The sequence below is a fragment of the Staurois parvus genome, unplaced genomic scaffold (genome assembly GCF_062004578.1).
Source record: "Staurois parvus isolate SC_StPar_1 unplaced genomic scaffold, SC_StPar_1.0 ptg001418l, whole genome shotgun sequence".
Classification (NCBI taxonomy): domain Eukaryota; kingdom Metazoa; phylum Chordata; class Amphibia; order Anura; family Ranidae; genus Staurois; species Staurois parvus.
The window spans coordinates 2,967,064-2,988,225 of NW_028319214.1; the positions used below are offsets into that span (position 1 = coordinate 2,967,064).

The 21,162-nt window shown below is 40.5% G+C and overlaps 1 protein-coding gene across 1 annotated transcript in view; it reads right to left on the reverse strand.

Moving 5' to 3' along the window:
* Positions 1-21,162, reverse strand: part of CFAP251 (cilia and flagella associated protein 251) — a 115,468-nt gene that overhangs the window by 75,525 nt on the left and 18,781 nt on the right. Inside the window, exons 5-12 of the mRNA XM_089662048.1 lie at positions 19,188-19,328; positions 17,041-17,150; positions 14,108-14,216; positions 13,359-13,439; positions 11,767-11,844; positions 8,823-8,867; positions 7,043-7,260; positions 5,126-5,320 (exon numbers count right to left, since the gene is read on the reverse strand). Coding sequence (XP_089518174.1) covers positions 5,126-5,320; positions 7,043-7,260; positions 8,823-8,867; positions 11,767-11,844; positions 13,359-13,439; positions 14,108-14,216; positions 17,041-17,150; positions 19,188-19,328 — 977 coding nt within the window. The remainder of the gene's footprint in view (positions 1-5,125; positions 5,321-7,042; positions 7,261-8,822; positions 8,868-11,766; positions 11,845-13,358; positions 13,440-14,107; positions 14,217-17,040; positions 17,151-19,187; positions 19,329-21,162) is intronic.

Genomic DNA, 21,162 nt, shown 5'->3' on the forward strand with positions numbered 1-21,162 from the left:
CCCAAATTTCAGTATCTCAGAAAATTAGAATATTACACAAGACCAATTATAAAAAAAGGATTTTTAATATACAAATGTTGGCTTACTGAAAAGTATTAGTTGTAATCAATAGCGGCCCACATATAATTCAAATTCCAAACACACAAAATGTCCAACAAATGCAGGCTATAGACGGTTCGTTTATCGGCCGAATTTTCGCCTGAAAGAATAATCGGCCGATATTCGCACCGTTAGTGGGACAATGTCATCGACCGCTGTTCCTCTTCGTTTTTTTTATCGGTCATGCCGGAAAATTTACGAAAAACGGCCGATTTTTGTAAGCATTGGTGGCAACAGAACGACTGATTTTTTGTTTTTCGGCTGATAAACGAACCGTCTATGGCCTGCAAAAAAGTCCCAAAAATTCTCAAGGTTTTTCCCATATATACAGGTGATTTCTTTGTATTGTCCACCAATTCCCAGTTTTCCTCAAACTGATTTCTCCTCTTCCACTCTTCAAAGAAATAGATAAACTACACATAGTGCATTATCCTTAAAATATAACGCAAATACTGGTGATGTGCTCACATCAAAGTGTTAAAAACTTGTGCTCTCAGTGATCATGTGTTCATCCAGTGACTGTAATTCCTACCCTTACCCTGGGTAGGTAGATAACTTGCTTAATAAGCTCAAGTGATTACAGGATCCTTCATATACTGTGAATCAGTGTCACGTCACACACCACAGGGTAATTAACACCAGGTAACATTCTATAGAGGGAAGATAGTGGTATTTGGACGTCTTCCTGAGTCAACAATAGGGTCTTCCTGGAGGATATGTGGTTGCAGGAACTGGGCCCTGGTCGCATATCGCAGTTGAAGATACTGAAAGAACATCTTCAGTAGGAAATGGAATTTCTGGGAAAGCTGAGAGAATGGTAATAGCACCCCAGAGTGCATAACATCAGCCAGGGTTCTAACACCATATCTCGCCCAAAGGTGTGGGTTGGGGATCGGATGGAATGAAAATGAGGGAGTGCAGGATTCCCCCAAAGTGGTTGTGCTGGAGAGATATGGTCAGGTTGAAGAAATCGTCATTTAGCCGAAGCCCATATTCGTAAACTAGCCTGCGTGGGTTCAGGGATAGTGTCTTAAGCCCTACGTTCCCGATAAGGAATATTATGGAGATCTGTTAGAGATCTCAGACAGGCTGTTTCCAAGCAGACAGCATTATTGGACCTAAATATCCCAAACCACCAATAAAACGACACCAGCATCGCCACTCAATAGTAAGTTTGAAAGTTTGGGAGGGCCAAACCCCCCATATCAGCCGAAAGTTGCAGGGTGGATTTCGCAAGGCGGGATAGGGCACTCTTCCAGTGGAAGGGGGTCACACAGGAATCTATCTCCTTAAAGAAAGACACAGGGATCCAAATTGGGCAGTTTTGAAAGAGAAAATTGAACTTAGGCAGGATCCTTTTTCACAATATTCTAATTTTCTGAGATACTGAATTTTGGGTTTTTACTAGCTATAAGCCATAATCATCAAAATCAAAGAAAAAAATGCCTGAAATATATCACCCTGTGTGTAATGAATCTATATAATATATAAGTTTCACTTTTGAATTGAATTACTGAAATAAATTAACTTTTTGCTAATATTTCTAATTTATTAAGATGCACCTGTAGATGAAATGATAGATACCACACCAGACATCGTAAAGTGTGCCCTCCTGACCGCAACCTCGGAAGCATAATGTAATAATTATAATAAAGTATTTTATAGTTAGATTCGATGATAAACGTATTTATATAAGATTTTGAAGTGCAGATTGATATCTTGTACCATTTATCCTGTTCCATTTCCAAGTTTAAGCCACTTTCAATAATTGTTGGGATTACCCAGACACACATCTGCAACCCTGAAAAGCCATTAATACACCACCATTTAAATACTAAAGGGGTGAGAACCATTAAAAACTGTGGGTTAAGAAATAAGGAAGCTGGGGGAGTGTGAGCGAATTTGAGTTTATGTGAGACACACAATCTGTCCCACAAGCTCAGTGAGAAGGATAAAGTACGGCATAATATTGGAGGCCAATTCATATCTGCTATTAATTGCTTACAGGTAGGGGGATAGTTTTTTTCATAGATAGTTGACAGGGAAGAGGTTAGGCAGATACCCAAATAGGGCAGAGAACCAGATTGCCAAATAAAATAAAAGTTTCTCTACATGGCTTGAATGGTCTGTTTGTCTAGAGAAAAATGTAAGGCCTGAGATTTCGCATGGTTCACCTTCAGTTCTGACATAGGATGGGAGATAAGGGACATCCCTGCCTAGTGCTTCCATGTATGTGCAAGGTTTGGGATCTATATCTTTTTAATGACAAGGAAGCTAAGAGGTTCTCATACAACATCTTTATTGTCAAAAGAAAGTGAAGGCCAAAACCATATCTCTGTAAAAGTGTAAAATAGATAGTTCCATGATAAGGTATCAAACGCCTTTTGCAGGTCCAAGGATAAGAGCATACATTGTCTCATACCACTATTGTCCCAGTTAGCATGAATGGCAAAGGTGATCTTGATAATATGCCGAGTTTGGTCTGAAACCTGCCTTTGTGGAACAAAGCCCACCTGAATGTATTGGGCAAGGAAGGAGCTGAGTCTGCTAGCTAAACTTTTGGTCTTTATATTTAGATCCGCATTGTGCAAATTACTGCCCTATTTAATTAAGCAATCTCCAAGATCTTTTCCTTGCTGTGAGAGAATATGTAGTATATAGGCAATTTTTTCTATGGGGTAATTCTTCCCTTTGTATGCTATAAAAAATTTTGCATAGATGGGGGCCAACAGTTCAGAATTTTTCCTTTAGTAGAGACAGGAAAATCCATGAGATCTCTATGTTCCCCCTAAAGGCGGGGCAAGGGAAGGTCCACTTATTTGTGTGGAAATATAATGGGTAATGGGTGTGGCATATAGTCTAGATAAAAATTGAAAGAAACAATTCTCAAATGAGTTGCGGATTTTGAATAGGAAATCATTACTGAGACGTAATTTGGGGAGGGCCAGGTTATAGCATAGTGGGTTCAATTTCCTTTCCAGAAGTGTGCTAGGTTTGTCTACTCAAGTGTAACACTTATGCCTGGACCAACAGAGGTATTTATTCACCTTCATAGTAAGGCTAGTGTTAAGAGTGGTGTGGGCCATTGCAATCTGGTTTCGTAGGTCTTTGTTTGCATCCCTTTTCTATCTCTCGTAAAATTCACCAACTCTCTCTCCTTTCCTTTTTCTAGTGGCCTCCCTGTTATGTTTAACTACCGATGCCTGTTGAATAAGTTTGCTCCCTAATCGTGACCTTGTGGGCTGCCCAATTGGTAGCAGGAGACATGAAGAAAGAGAAGGGCCTGGGCCCCAGGAAACCCTGAGATCATGTACTAAACCGGCTAGCAAAGTTCAGCAAAGTGTCCATGGTCGAGCAAGCCAGAGTGCCCCCAACTGTTCCTCAAAAAAGAGCTGGAAGAAAGAAATTCTGAAGGACAGCCCCTTATTCAAGTGTCAGGCGGAGCACTTCTAGGAGTGGATTTCTTTTGCTGCTGCCACAGCGGAGACAGCCAATTAGAGTCCATCTGAGTAGACTGTCAGTGAGCTGAATCTTTTTGGATGATGCCAAAACTTAAAAGGATCTCTTCACCTTCCTGTATGGTGGAAAAGAAAAGTAGCTTGTGTGAAGAGCAGCCTGAATGAAAGTGCTCACTAATATTTTGATTCTTCAGCTGCATGAGTAGATGTTTCAAAGATCTCTTCTGTATTGTAGGAGGTGCAAGGTCTGCAAATAATTGAACAATGTGGCTCATTAAGGTGATATCGGGCCTGGATCTAGCAACTGCTATGAGTTTTTCCTTAAATTTGTAGAAAAGAGGTTTGATGATAACGTCTCTCGATAAGCCACCAGATCTGGGGGCCATCGGCACTTGGTGGACCCTATTTACCTCTAAGTGATGCGGTGAGATGTCCGGTATGAGATCTTCATCAGGGGATGCACAGTATCTTTTACTGTATATAGTTCTGGAAGACCTCCTATGCTAACATTATATCATCTCTATCAGGTTTCCAAATCTTGGATTTTAGCGTTAGCTTGGTCAAGTTGAGACTGCAGATCGATGATAACATTAGAGTTCTGATTAACTCTCGAGATCATACTATTTTGTATTCTATAGCATCCAGCCTCTCTCCTATGGATTGCAGATCATGTTTCACTTCTATGGTATTAATCTTGCAGGCTTTTGAAAGTTCCTGTTTTATAAGTGCTGAGAATCTGGCTATTAAAACAGCATCTCCACTGTATGTTGGCTGCTGGGGTGGCACAGAGCCTTGTATGGAGCTGGATTGTCTGATGGCTACTTCAGCCATGGTTCGATATATGGAGGAAGCAGAAAAGAATTCAAAGCCCAGAGTCTCTCTAGGGAAGATGGATCTGTGTATGCCGATCCTCTGCTTTGCAGGGCTGGGCCACCACTCCATAAGGGTTATAAATGTGGACTGCTGTGTGTTCCTTCTCCCTGCTGCTGCGCCATCTTGAGACACTGTTGTTGAGGAGGAAGCGCTGAGCAGGTCTGTCGAGCAGAGCTTGCAGCCTTCTTCTTCGGGAAGCCCACTGCCCGCTTCTGTGTTGTAATCTGCACCTCTGCCCACCGCTGGTGAGCTGCTCTCTTTAAGCAGCTCCTTAGCCAGGGGAAAACCAACTCCTGCCAATCAATTTTCAAGCAATAAAGAGAGCTCTGCAAATTGTATGTGTACTGATCCAGAGTGGTTGTGTCAAAATAGCCAAGTACATCTATGAAGTGGTCAGATTCAAGAGAGACACCAAAGATAGTGTTTAGTGTAGGGATCACATCATTCCAATAACTAAACAATTTCAAACATTGGACTGTGTTTAACCAGCAGCTGAAGTTTTTACTGTGCAAATTTGCCATATGTACTCTTACAGCAGAAGAGATAAGCTTTGATTCATACAGCCATGTATGGGAGAGAGACTGCTGAAGAAGGCTGAGGCTGAGGAAGGAAATTTCTGTGCCATCACATTGAGAGAACTGAACAACCTAGGATATAATCAACCCCTTCAGTATAAACAAGGCATACAGACTTACCTTACCGCAAACTGATCACCCGTAATAGAGCAATCTTCAGGATATTTTGTCTTGTCACTCGCTGGTAAAGGGGAGCTTTTTGAGAAAGAAATGGACTGGATTGGCGTCAGATTAAGATGGCTGTAACAGTTTAGAAGATGTAGTTGTTGGTCATAAAATTTCACATGTCCACGAGAACCACCAGTGACATAATATCTGAAAAAAGAAACTTCATAATATCAATGTGTGCTGCAGAGGAATTTAAGGGGAATAAGAACATTCACAATAAATGGGAAGAGTACTGCAGAAAGCACTGATCCCAGTCATGATTCTTATTAGCTCCGACTGAGCTTTCTGGTGCAGGAAATGTTTTCAAAGATATTGATGTCAGCAAAGGTACAACTGTTGCTTATGGGGCACTAAGTAGCAGGAAGTGGCAAAGAAAAGACGTAATATGGAGAGTTGGACTAAAATGCCCCATGCCAAGATGGCCTCCTGGAATAAACAAAAAAAGAATGATGCATAACTGTGATAGGGGTTGACAAGGGCCCACCTGTAGTTTATATACAACTTTAAATAATAGCTAGGCCTGTATTATAGCGCTCAGAATGGCATCTTCTTATCACCAAAATACTGTGTTGTATGGCAGGCATAATGCAAGAATCGGTATGCAAAATGCTAACATTGCACACGATATTATTACTATTATCATTATTATTATTAATCATAATAAATGACCTACGACTTGATGTGAGTGCGCAAGGAAGCAAGGTTTTGCCGCAGTTGTTTTATTTCTACTTAAAGTGGAGCTCCACCCAAAAGGGGAAGTTCCGCTTTAAGGACTGGTCCCCTGCTCCCTGTTAATGATTGGCACCTTTGGGGAGCAGGTACCACGAAATTGACAGGTACCCACTCCCACTTCTGTTTGCAATTACCTAGGCGATCGAAAGCGGAAGTCCCCCCCCCATAGTCTTCTGGGACACGTGACAGGTCCCAGAAGACTATGGACCATTCACAAAGCGCAGCACTGCTCACGCATGCGCAGTGAGCACCCGGTTGTGAAGCCGCAACCTGTCACAGCCAAGTGCCCACACTGAAAATGCCAGCACTGGGAACACAGGGCGGCCGGTGAAACTGACTGTGGGGAGGACACCATGGGATCGAGGGACAGGTAAGTGTCCATTTTTTAAAAGTCAGCAGCTACAGTTTTTATTTTTTCTTTATTTTCACTGTAACTCTGCTTTAACTGTGTTATTAAGTGAGCCAGAGTATGCCCAATTGGCTCTGTTTTGTACTTTTATACACGATAAAAGTTAATAAAAAAGAAGTTTGGAAAAAAAAATGACCTATAGCACACAACCACAGATAAACAGTAGGACCAAACTGATGATCTCATCTGTCACTCTGTTCTCTATCATGCTCCTTTCACTGCAGTACATATAATTGGCTCATTGTGCTGCTTTTTCTTACCCCAGTCTGAGCTCTGCTGTACATGGGACTGCAACGACAAGTAAAATTAGTTACTTACACTGCTTGCTTTTAAAAATACATTTAATGCTGCATTAGTCTTGCCTTGGGGTTTGGGTTTCAATTTTGTGATCAATTGCTGTGCTGTTAATACATAGCACGAGGGAGCTTTGACTCTAAAATCTGACTACACTTAAACCTTTTTGTTTCATTTTGAGCCTTTTCTGCAAATCTATATTTTTTTTCTTAAAAAAAAACCTTTATTGGAAAAGCTGATCTTGATAAGCTGCTGTACCTTACATTGCATTATTGTTCTGGGTGCTAAATTAATAAACATACTTTATTGTGTAGTTACTTTTGTGGGAGGTATATATTTAGTTTGCATACCAAAATATATCTCATTGGAATTACCACTTAAAATGTTAACTGTTTTTGGCCTTCTTAATTACAATGTCTGGTTGTTGTCATTACCTGTCATGGGTAGTGAGCACAGTAATTGCATCTTTCTGCAGATGCATCAGCTTTAATGCTTTCTTATTATGTGGCTTTATGAAAGCTCTTTCTCTGATCGAAGGGGGATTGATGGTCTCCCAGACAACCAATTTTCCTGCAGATGTAGCTGTCAAGGCTCTTACATTAACAGAATGGAAAACCGATTGGCTAAAGGTTCCCACAACTTTGTTAAAGGTCTGCAAAAAAAATAACACAATAATAGAGAAATTGAATTAATTATTAATAAAGATACTGTGATCAGGTTAAATACTTGGAGGTAAGGAATTTCGCTTATACTGCATATACTGCATACTATCTCATTTCAGTGGGTTGATATATTGAGACTAATTTACAGAAGAAAATCTCAATAATGAACTACTATGAGTATACAAGTAAGGAAAACTGAAATAAAAGGTTTTCATGTGACTATAAACATTTACTGGTAGCAGTAGTTGAGCAGATTATTCCAAGTAAAGGACTTTTATAGCCAAGTAACTAGAGGTGTTCATACACTGTAAAGCTAGCCATAAACTGAGAGAATGTCAGCTGACTCCTGATGAACCAGATGAATCAGGGCCGGTTCTAGACTATTTTGCACTCCAGGCAAGCCCAGCTACTTGCACCCACCTCAGACAGTGGTGGTGGGGGGATGGGGGAGCCATAGGTTGGTCGGTTTGTGTGTAGGGGGAGGGCAGTAGGTTGGTCGGTATACCTGTTGGTTCCTCGCTCAGGGTCATAAGGATGTTGGGATTGGTAGAGGAAGTTGTTGTTTTGGTTTTTAAGGTGACAGCGGTCCCCTCTCCTCTCTGTGCATGCGTTTTGATCTCTTGGAAGAGAAGAGGCAGGAACACAATGTTCAGGCCGCCATATTTATTTTTGGAAGGACTGGCCAATTGATTAGTTAATGAGTGGAAGGAGTCCAAGTCTATGAAGGGATAGTTGGTTCTCTGCCCCTTTTCCTGTCATCGCACAATCCTAATTATACAACAACGGAGAGCCAATCCCTGATCCGTCACTCCTCCAAAATCTTTGGTCATGTGATTTCAAGTCCAGTGCTCTCTTGACTCCTCCCACCTTACATTCTACCATGCCCCTCCCGGTTCATCCAACCTATAGAATGATGTGATGATTATCAGTGTTTGGAGGAGTTTTGTTATCGAGGGAGCTGTTCGGAGTGGTGGGAGGAGCTTTTCTGGGGGGAGGAGAGATGGGTGTGTACAAAGTAGAGTACAGATGATTGGAGTCTGGCCTTATTATTCATCTCTCCTCTATGGACTCCTTTAGGTTTCCATCACACCTGAGCTCACCTCTCCAACCAGTAAAGTTACACTCCCTGCTTATTAGAGAGTTCTGGCTCTGACTTATCAGGGGACATGTCAAACCTTGGCAGAGAGACCACTGCTTGCACACAGAGAGCATGGGTTTTTTATACTGCATGCTGGCAGGGATAGGCATTTCTACTCAGGTTGTAGCTGCTTTCTAAAGAAAACACATTGCAAGACATTTATCACTCCTCTCTTTGTTTTTGCACCTGGAAAGTATTTAGGAGACTTAACTTGAACATTCAGTTGGGCTTTAACAACTGAAGTGTGCAAAGATAGTAGCAGATATTGCTGGGGGGGGGGGGGGGGGGGTTATATATAGAGTAAATAATTTGCTGTGCAATGCAAGTTCACAAAACTGGTCACCTGTGTGAGCAGAACCAAACGTATTTTGTTGCTGCACTGTTCTGTGCATAAAGTTAAGAAAATGTACTTACGCTATTATTCAGCAGAGGAGCTGCATATTCCAGAGTAGAGTTATCCTGTGCGTGGGAAAAATGAAGTAGAATAACAATGATTTTAAAGTGCATGTTTTGTTTCATGATCAGTTAAAGGAAAAATTAAAGTGTTACTAAACCCACAACAGTGAAATCAGTCTGTATATGCAGTAAAGCATGCTTGTTATACTCACTGCGTAACCTAAGGGGTTAATCCTCTGCATTGTGTAAAAAGGCTGTTTGAGCCTGACTTCTTTGATCCTCCCCTTCTTCCAGTGTCTCCCTCTTATCTCCTGATAAGACATATGGTGTGGAGTCACTCTGCACATGCTCAGTTTGGTGTGTATTGCTAGAGAGGGTTTTTTTTTTTTTTGTTCTTAAGAGAGTGCATGTGATCAGCACAGGGCAGGGCCAATCAGCACTGTCCAGACAGAGGGCAGGGGTTCTTTATCCTCCTAGAGCAAAATGAAAATGCCTCCTACAATCTTTAACCAGTGCATGGCTTGACACTGATAGAAGTCACAAGACTGTTCTAACTGCTGATGAGAAAATATATTTAGCAGTTTATATTTACTAAAATAATTGCACTTCAATGTCCTGTGTACTGTGGGAGACCAGATATAGTGAATGCAGGGTCCTGGGTGTAGTAACACTTTAAGGTTCCTGGCACACATTGTATATGTAAATGGGTAATTTAGGTGGATAGGAGCCTAAAGTTAAAAACCAAAATAGGTCAGTCATCCCCTTTAAAAACAGAAAAAATTAAGCTCTGTTGAATCAGACTTTTATTAAATATAAAAAACACAAACTGGAAGACAAGTGTTGTGTGCCTTTAGTGACACTGATCTTACTGTCTGCAGCATAACTTACTTAGTCTGCACATATAGGAAATTCTGCTCAAAGTTTACGTCTGCTAAATAGAAATGCAGTAATTGGACAGGGGTGTTTTACCAATACTAACCTTATTTGTGGACCATAATTGGATATCCAGCGGTGCTAAGGTTCTAGGTCACGGACCTTAACCAGATCACAAGTTATATGATCCATAATTTGCCGAATCTCATTATTACTAAAAATAGGTTTGTAGTTATTCTAATATCCCTTCGGATCTCCCTGTTTGTTTAAAGCAAATCTAAATTTTGACTTTAAGGTCTATGTAAACATGCTGGCATAGGAATTGATGCCAATGAGGTGCACAGCTCAAGCATATCTGAGAGTTAATATCAGATGAAAAATCAGCAGTTGACTTTAGAAATTCTGTGAATACCTCCTGAAGACATAGTGTGGCCAGGTGGCACAATCACGAAAGGGTATGCATATACATGGAGCATTGGGGTTTTATATGACCATTTTGTACTGGGACCCTCTACCATTTCTGCTTGCCATTGAACAGGAGATATATGCAGAAAATAAGTGCTGTAAAATGGTGCATAAATTAATATAAATAAATTAATATTGTAATGTATGCTAACCTCCCTGGCAGTATGATTATTTCAGATTTTTGGTGCTGAAAGCGGTACCATTATTTTGCATGGAAATATGTATTTTTTTTATTGTAGGCTGTAATTTTTAGGAATAACTCACTGAAATCTGTCCGAACAAGAGTCTAGTAAACATCCCGGGTATGATAAAACTTGAAACACAAAATCATAAATTATAATTTAATAAATAATCATAAAAAATAATAATATAATAATAAATTTAATTCAATAATATAATCAAACCAAAAACACTGAAATTTGAAATATAGCGCCAAGTTTGCACATTGCTGAGCAAAGTCGCAGAATCGTTTTCAGTGTCTGATGACGAATTTCCCCACGAATCATTATCACTCAATTCTGCAAGTGGTTCTGATTTACTATCACTGTTCTCTAGCTGGTCTAAAACCGCTTTTGACCTAAAGGGACGCTTTTTGGACGCCATGGACTTGTCTAAGTTTCCAGGCAGAAAGAACAATCAAAATGCAGGCAGGGCACAGGACAAAGCACTTGGGACAAAATGTATGTGAAATGCTATGAAACAGCAATGTTTTACTATGTAATATTCGTTTACAAAAAAATGACATTTTTTTAAATTTTTAAATTTGCCGCCGGGCGTACGTCCCGACGTCACAGGGACCGGAACACGGATGCTGACATCAGCCGGAGGAGATGGCCGGGGACGCTGCAAGGGACACATCGCGGGAGAGAATGACAAGGTAAGCGCTGCAGGGACTCCCTGAGCAACGCCGCATGGTAAGCCCAAGTGTAGGTCGGGGTTACCGCTCTTGGTACTGAAATTTTACCCCGAGCTACACTTGGAATACCGCCAGGGAGGTTAAAGGATAAGTTCACCATTGGAAACATGTTACATGTTCTCAGGGTGGAACATGTAACATGTTTCCGATCCTGCAGCCACCGGCCAAATCCCCCCCTAACTTGATAGCAGTACGGAAAGAGGCTCCCTGTACTAGCTGTCACTTTTTAAAAATAGCTAAGCCGTGCGGGGCTTCACCTACATGGCCGCGTCATTTATTCATATTGTTCTGTGAATGAATGCACTACAAGTTCCGTTATCGGCTTGTAGTTCTCAATGAACTACCATGGCGCTGTGAGCGCCGTGGTAGTTCCTTGAGTCTTCCTGTCAGAAGTATTGGCTTGCATGTACAGGATGTATGAGCAAGCAGATACACTGACAGTCTGCAGAAGACCTGCATGGCATCAGTAATCTGCTGATCGCTGGTGCAATGCTTTTTAGGCTCCTACTACAAAAAATAAAAAATGCACATTTTTTTTTTACATGCAAAAAAAATTTGCATTTATTATTTTTTGTAGAAAGGTGAACTTATCCTTTAATATAGTAATGTTCTTTTTGCAAGATACATATCAATCATTGCAGTGTGACACTATTGAAAAAAAGTAAATGACAAAGACAAATATGTGGTAGTTTTAGATGTGCTACTTACCCATGAGTAAAATATCACTTGTGTATCACTGTTCGTAATTATTTGTGTGTGATCTTGAGGATTAAATATAATATATTTCTGAAATGTGAACAGATATTGACAACGTATAAAAATTTGGACAGACCTACATTACTGACCTCAGGAAAGTAAAGTTGAAAGCTGTAATATTGCTGACTATAATCCCCCCTTTCCTTATATACTTTAGCTATCTCACAAGTAATGCAATGGCAAAGACCTATTATTGTGCATGTGATCATCTATAACCATTTATATGTCTGCAGTGCATGCTGAGTTAGTCAGCAAATGTATATCTCTGTACCTAAGTAATAGCAATCTCATACAGAAATGTAAAATGTTAATACAAATAAAGTGATAGCTATTAGTTGGGTCTCTTCATGTTTTACAATTTATTAATCTAATTCATTTACTGCATATAGTGCCCACAAATTGTATAAAACTTTACAGAGTGTACCGGTCAATCACATTAATCTCCACCCCCAAAGAACGTTGCACCATAGGTGAGAACCCTGGTTTAAGGTGGAGGTAAACTCTTGCATATACTCAGTAAAGTACCTAGCCTCAGGTGATGCACAGAAATAAAACATATCCACCTATATAAGTTGTACCTGCTTATCTGCAGTATTTTGTTATCTACAGCTGTTCAAAGTCCAGAATTTTTACAGCTTATCTGAGCTTCAGAAGGGAGCTCTGAGAGCTGATTGGAGGGAAGATACACCCCCCACACACACACACACATACACACACACACTTTCACACAGCACATAGGAAGCTGGGGCTGTCAATCACAGGCTGTGTGCTGGGGCTCCCTCCCCTGTCACCTTTTTACCTCTTGGTTTCAGAAACATTTCTCAGAATTGACTCATGCAGATAGCAGAGGAATGAGGCAGTATAAAGAAATGCCACTTAGTCCTCATGCACACTGGATATTTTTACAGTTGCTGTTTTTAGCTTTTGGAGTTTTTTTCTACAGCCAGTAAACTCTCCAGCATGTTATCCTATGTGTCCATTCACCCCTAGGCTTTAATCAGCGTTCATCAGCAGGGGTGTTTTTGGCTGGAAAAAACACAGAACTAGTGGGTTTCTATAGGAGTTTTTTTTAGCTATAAAAACGCTTGAATGCTGAAAAACGTGGAAAAATGTGGCAAACCAGCGTTTTGGGGCATTTTTTTTTAACAAAAATATAATTTTTATGTGCAAAAAAAAAGGCAAACATGGAACAACGTGGAAAAACGTGGCTCAATGGTAATGCAAAAATGCTAAAAACTAGAGAAAAACAGTCCACCTGTAAAACCATTCCTGTTTTGGGGGTCGTCTCATTGTTGCCCATGTAGTGCACCTGTTAATTTTTTAACACCAAAGCAGCTTAAACTGATTAACAACCCCCTCTGCTACTTAACTAACAAGATCAATATCCCAGGAGTTTAACTGACTTGATGCTATACTATGATTAAAAAGTGTTTCTTTAATTTTTTTGAGCAGTGCACTTTAACACTTAACATTTTCTGTAGGGTTACTGGGACAATGTAGACCAGATCTAAGTCAGCAGCATACATAGCAATTTATGTTGTTACCTGAAGTCCAAATTCTCCTTTAAGCTCAGCAGCACAGACTGGTGTTTCAGACCCTGTGGTCCAGTCCCAAATACAGACTTTCTGCGGGAAAGAATATTAGGATAAAATATAATCTACATCATTAAAGGGAATCTGTCACAAAGTACCTGTATGAAAAGCATGAGATGGAAGAGGCACAGAGAGGATACTCATTGTAAAATTATGCTTAACCCACACTGAGCAAAACAGCTGCTGGGGGCAATGAAAATGTTGTGTAGGCTATGCGTTTTCAAAGTCAAACTGACACAGGGCTATAGACTCCCAATGTGACACCACTGAAGTTTAGTGCTGTCACATGGAGTAAATGATATACTCATTCATATTCAGAATCACCTGAAGAGAGCAGAGGGGGCAAAGGAAAGGTAATTGCTGGGCAGGGGTGGGCAATTAAGGTGAATCTGTCACATACAAAGAAAAGGTCAATATAAGGTAGCACAGTGCATGACTTTTTGCATGATCCTAATAAGGGCAATGGGATCATCATAATACGCAGCATTTATAACCTATATTAAATAAAAAAAGATGAACACCCAATGAACCCAAGTAAGTGTAGGGAATAGTACCCAAGAACAATCTAGAAAGCAAAAGTGAATAAATAACGGGACCTCTTTAACAATGAATGGTTTGATTGGTTATTTTGAGTGTTTTTTTTTTTTAAATAATAAAATGCTCTGTGCATGAAAAACTGATGATGAAAAACCAACAATTACCTGAACTGTTTCTCCTCCAATAGTAGCCAGGTACTTAGCATTCTGAGACATAGCTATGGCAACTACTCCCCCTTCTGGATGACTCTGGAATATCGTATGAACAGGAACGCTAAAGGACACAAGATAGAAATGATGATAATAATAATGAAATTTAAGGCTCAATTTACTAAACTATAGAGATCATTATTGGCAATAACGTCCATTATTTTAAACAACGAGAGTCAACAAGAGCTGCAACTAAAAGTCACATGGCTGAAAATAATCATTATTGCAAACACACGTTATAACTTTGTGAATAAAGTCTTTTAGTTCACAAGCGTGTCATACCCAATTTTTATGTATCAAGTATATTAAATAGAAGTAAGACAAAGAAACCTGGTGATGAATAGCAGAACAGGATGAATTTTAATTCAACAAACTGGATATAGAATAAAATGCTTTTGTTTGCTGAAAAGGGTTAAAATTGGTATCACATCACTGGTCTGAGTCACGTTTCAGCATCTTACTATATCTTTGAGGCTCCAGCTGTGAATGTTCTGCAGATTAGTTCCTACTTATCATACCTACCACATTTGTTGAATTAGAACCTTTTTTTCCTGTATGATTTGGATTTGTTTTACATGACAGATTGCAGTAATAAACAAGAGATCCTATTCAGGTCAAGGTAGGTTACATCCAAGACTTCTGGTGTTGAGGCCTTTACTATGGAACCCTCAAGCAAGTGGGTGTTCAGCCCAACTATACCTGAAATAAATAACCTAAAGTGATCTGAAATACTGCTTCTTGATGGATTGACCACTTAATGGTATGCATGTTAAAAAACAAACATATGATCTAGTGAATAGTATAGCAGTGTATATAGTAGTCCAATAGTGTATGCTGTTACAGGATGCAATTACAGGAATCATTTGGCTTACTGGGGAGGACAACCTAACTTAGTCCTTGGATTACATGATAGGGACATTTGATGGTGTCACTGTACATTAGGCTAATCTCTGTACATCATTCTGTTTTAAGGGCAGACATCTAGTGACCCCGGTTGTGTGGTAAGTAGTAAATTCTACAACAAGGTGTATAGACAGCCAGATCTCAATCAGTGTTAGCAGAAGTAGTTTGGGAGCTTTCGGTGCCTGTTTATAACTGTACCAATGGCATGGCATAGCAGTTCAACCACTAAACCTAATGGAGGCTGTACAGGCAGGGACGTATTTACCACAAGGCAAACAAGGCACTTGCCTAGGGCGGCATTTTTCAGGGGGGCAGTACCTTCCCCCAGAAGAAGGGATGAAAGAAGGGACACGCACACCATGGGAACCAGATGGGATCCGAGAGAGGTTGCGGGCTGCTTGATGGTGTATGTAGAGCCTGGCTCACGTTCCCGGGGATGTCCAGAGCTGTGAAGATGAGTGTCTCTCTATTGCCGCTTGGGGTGGGGGGGGGGGTAGTAGAAGGCTCTCCCGGGTGGGGGGCAGGAGTGTTGTTGGTCAATGTCAGGCTCTCTCCGCGGGAGGGGGAAGGGGGGGTTGTGTTGGTCGGTGTCCGTGGGGGCAGACAATTTTTGTGTTGCCTAGGGCAGCACAAAACCTAAATACACCACTGAGTACAGGAAAAACAAGCATTGTATCACTGTATGTTTTACAGACCAACAAAATTTGCCAAATATACATACATTTCCCAATATCAAACAGTCCCCAAAGTTTAATCATTTTAGTGCAAATGGTATAGTGGGTATGCTTTGGTAACATACAAAATATATACTATTGCTCTGTGGAAGGCATGAAAGAATATTTTGAATATTAATTGCCTGTAACCTTCATTTATTGGAACCAGATAATTTATGGTCTAAATCAATATTCATCTTAGCAATACACTATATGTCTCATGAAACAGTAATGCCCCTGGTAAACAGTGAGAGTCTGCTTTGTTAATATTGGTTTGTTCCAGAATATGGTAATGTCTGATGTGAGAAGGTAATGGATATGGTTTATCACAGTTATAAGCTGCTAACTTCAAAGCTAACAATACAATAAGTTGATTTATTAAAAAAGAACTCCAGGATGCAAATGTTTTCCTAAACTGTCCCCTTGAAGCCCCACTGCAATTTCAGAAGAATATCAGCCGTCGCTGTCCAAGAACAAGTAATGTATTGAGATCCACATAACTCCTACAGGTACTGAGATATAGCACTACAACACAATCCAGCATTCCTGTGTGTAAACTGTATCCTCTTCCACCCCCACAATTTAAACTGCCCATACGTACCAATTCAGATATTATTATTATATTATTATTATTACAGTTCGTTCAGTGCTGTACATTACAAAGGGAGACAGAATATACGACAGTACAATAAGAATACAATGCGATACACGAGGGGTTCGAGGGCCCTGCTCCTTTGAGCTTTCAATCTAGGAATAGTCTATCTACATATTAGATGTTGCTATGCATAAAGCAATTTTCAACCAGCAGCACTAACTGAAGAATTTTTGCTAACAGAGATGCTGAGGATGCTCAAGTTTTCGTAACTTTTTTGTTTTTCCTGGAGACAATCATGAGCCAAGGGAAATCCTTTTTACATATTTAGGATTTGAGCAGATTTCATTGGCTATGGAAAACTGCACTTGCATGTATTTACAGCACGATCTTGCAAATGTATACTGAATGCTGGGCTGAATCTGGAGTTCTTCTTTAAGGATATCCACAAACCATATAATAGTACTAAAGTAAAAATACCAGATTTAAGATTTGTCACATACTTTCTTTCAAATCAAAAGAAGAATCCCACTTGGTCTCTGTTTTTGATCATGCAACTGCATTTATGTGAAATAGTCTTGTCCCAGTAACAAGTGATGCCAGAGAATATGCTGATACTTCACGATCAAACCACGTTGGAGGTTATAATATTAATGATTTCAGCATATTGCTGACCTTACCAAGAAAATGAATCCCATACAATGATAAGACTCTCTGGTCCATGGTCAGCTGTAGCAACCCATCTTCCGTCTTCACTCACACACATGCAGGAAATGCAACTACAGTGCCCCTGTAGGAGTATAGTGATGTTATTAAATCACTAGTAATACTAGACGCTCATTCAGAAAATCTGTAAAATCTGGAGAAGCATGTTAAATACAACTCTCAGGCTAGGAAGTATAGCTAGAGAGCTGATTTACATACACTCAAGCATTTCAGTTTGGAGGTGTGGGTACCACAGGGGTGAGGCTATGAGACATGACTGGTTGGCATTCTCTCACATATGTTTATCAATGCATTACTTGATTGCCTATGAAATTTCACAGCCCTTCAGAGGTCAATATAAGTTTTACATATATGACGTAACAACCCTATCCATCTTTAACTGTATCAAAACCTAAGAATAAAAATGTAATATATTAAAGCTTACTCGTCCCCAGGGGCGGACTGACAACTTATGGGGCCCCCGGGCAATAGGGGATCATGGGGCCCCTGTGTCCTTGCCCAAACTCAAAAAAGCCTATGAAAAAGGTACCAGGGGCATCTCATGGGGCCCCCTACTGACCCCCGGGCCCTTGGGCAGTGCCCGAGTTTCCAAATGGTCAGTCCACCCCTGCTCGTCCCTAGATATGGTGGCTGCATTCGTTTTCTTTTCTCAGACTCTTTTTCCATTATTTTCACTTGGCGATTTATACTTCCTGTCCTATGAACACTCACTCACTGTACTGTATGTATGGGGAAGGAATATTGTCACCCTAGGCTGTTCTGATCTGGAATACAGACTACAAGCTCCTTCCTCTCTCCTAATCTCCGTAACATAGGTGGAAGTTGTTCTGGCAGAACTGGGAAAGCTGATAATATAGTTTGAGATCTCAGGTCAGTACACAGAAAGTTACAAGCACATTGGATTTATAGCAGGATCAACAAGTATTTTACTTAAGTGTTACTAAACCCACAACAGTAAAATCAGTCTGTGTATGCAGTAAAGCATGCTTGTTATACTCACTGTGGAACCTAAGGAACTAATCCTCTGTATTGTGCAAAAAGGCCGTTCGATCCTGACTTCTCTGTTCCTCCACTTGTTCAAATGTTTAGATCCAATCTCCTAATAAGACAGACTGAATCGTAGTCGTTCTGCACATGCTCAGTTTAGTGTGTATTGCTATAGAGTTTTTTTTTCTTTGGAGAGTGCATGTGATCAGCACAGGGCCAATCAACACTGTCCAGACAGAGGTTAGGGGTTTTGCTTCCTCCTAGAGCAGAAAGAAAACTCATCCCACAAGCTTTAACATGTGCTCTGCTAAACACTGACAGAAGTCACAAGACTGCTCAAACTGCTGATGAGAAAAGGTATTTAGCAGTTTATATTTACTAAAAGAATTGCACTTCCATGTTCTGTGTACTGTGGGAGACCAGATATAGTGAATGCAGGGTCCTGGGTTTAGTAACACTTTAGTCTAAAGAAATAAAATGAATGCAGCCACCGCATCAACTGGACTGTTAAACTACAATATATGACACTTTTGCTTTTGGGTTTGGGTATATCTTTTTAATACTACTTGTTGGTAAAATACTATTTAAAGAAGATGTTATATTCCTGATATGTGCCTGCTGTACCATGTGCTTGTATGAAAAAGTATCCTGTTCTCTTTGTATTGCTTCCTTTGTGTGAAATCCCTGGTTTTCCTGCTAGTCCCTCTGCTTTTCTATTAAAAAACTAACCACACTAAGCAGGAGAACACACTGTGGTTAGTTCTCTAGCTGTGCTTAGGAACTCAGCTTGCTGCCCTCCAATAATCAGACTTATGCTGACACCCCCCCTCCCTTCCCTGAACAGCAATTCACTGGGAAGCTCAGTGTACTACTGTTTCTCCCCCTCCAGCTATTATGCAGCTGAGGGTATGTGGTCTCTTATAAAAAAAAAAGGGGGGGGAGTGTTTTTTTATATTTATACACAAATGTTTTATATTTATTTTAAACTGAATGGGTTGTTTCATAAGGTGAGGGTTCACAGCCACTTTAAATGAAAGGTTGAAGAAAAGGGTTCTATTTTGTACACAACAATGCAACATACCACATAAATGTAACTGATATATCCAATCCTTACCTGTAGGTGGCGCTGGTGGTTATGCGTCAAATCGTGAATGACAGCTGTGTGAGCACACACATAGAGAAGCACTTGATGCTCTTTATCTTCAAGATTATAAACTGGGATATTATTGTTCATACCAAATGACCATACTAAGTTCTGCACAAAGAAAACACATTTTATTCTTATTATGTGATCTATGCAAATAAGCAAGTAACAAATTGGTTGGATGGTGACCCATAAAATAAAATGAGTATGCCCAGGGGCGGACTGACAACTCATGGGGCCCCCGGGCAATAGGGAATCACGGGGCCCCTGTGTCCTCGCCCACACCCAAAAAAGCCTATGAAAGGTACCAGGGTCATCTCATGGGGCCCCTTACTGACCCCGGGCCCTCAGGCAGTGCCCGAGTTTCCGAATGGTCAGTCCGCCCCTGAGTATGCCTAAAGCTGACACATACGTGTTTGCAGCTGCTGGGGGTTAAATTTTAAATTGGCTTTCAACTTCTATAGACACAGAATAGTGGTCAGGCATTTAGGTACAATTCAATCACCCAGCTGCTCCTGTGATACCCAGTGCAAACATATTTATTATTTTTTTATTTCAGGTGTTTATATAGCGCCATCAATTTATGCAGCACTTTTACATATATATTGTGCATTAACATCAGTCCCTAACCCTCGAGGGGCGTACAATCTAAGGTCCTTAACTCACATTCATACAAACACATACTAGGGACAATTTAGACAGGATCCAATTCACCTACCAGCATGTCTTTGGAGTGTGGGAGGAAACCGGAGTACCCGGAGGAAACCCACTCAGGCACAGGGAGAACATACAAACTCCAGGCAAGTGGTGCTGTGGTTGGGACATGAATGTTCAGCTAGACTGAATCAGTCAACTCTTTGCTCATGTATGTGAGCTGCTTTAGTTACCAGGTCTGCTTCAGAAGTTATAAGGGTGTAACATTTTCCCTGTCCTGTTAATTTTATATTACATACAACATGAGTAAAGGCTGTCATATATCGTCTGAATTCAAGCTGTAGGTGCCTCTGTTGTTTAATCAACTTTTGTTAGCTTGGGTGGGGAAGTGTTGGCTGAACACTCGCTGTATCCAATCAGATGTAGCCACTGTTCAGGGATTCTGAGAGCCACTGGAGCCAGCTGTCAAAACCCAACAACCAGCAGGGAATATTCCTTCATCCGTGCTGTCTAACCACTTGCCCTCCTGAAGATTTACCTCCCTTCCTGACAAGGCCATTTTTTGCAATACGGCGCTGTGTTACTTTGACAATTGCGCAATCATGCAAAGCTGCACCCAAATTAAATTTACGTCCTTTTTTAGTAGTAACTTATAGTAGGGAGTCTATTTCACATTTTCACAGTTTTCACTGTGAAGAAACCTTTCCGTGTTTGGAGATTACATTTCTTTTCCTCCAGAAATAAAGAGTGCCGCCTTGTCCTCTGTGATGACCTCAGGGTGAATAGCTCTACACCGAGTTCACTATATGAACCATTGATGTACAGTTGTGTCCAAAATTATTCAACCCCCAATGCTGTAAAGGGGTTTAGGGACTATAGTGTACATTTGGAATTGTATTCAGAATCAAATCCTACAAGGACGTTGTAACTACCCAAATGCAACTAAAATGACATCAATTGTTTATGTAATACAGTAGTAAATGGTTCTTATGTGGTTTCTTCATTGCCACAATTATTCAACCCCTTAAAGACTACCACTCTGAAGAACAGAGGTTCATACAGGTGCTTTCCATCAGGTATTGAAAACACCTGTGGATGTCACCGAGCAGCAATCAAGCATAATAAGCACCAATTAGGCAGCTTTAAAATGACTGTGATACTCAGCTCCTTCTAGACATTTACTGGTGTGGTTACAAACATGGTGAAGGCAAGAGAATGGTCCAGGAAGACAAGAGAAGAGGTGATTTCTCTTCACAGGAAGGGCAATGGCTATAAGAAGATTGCAAAGATG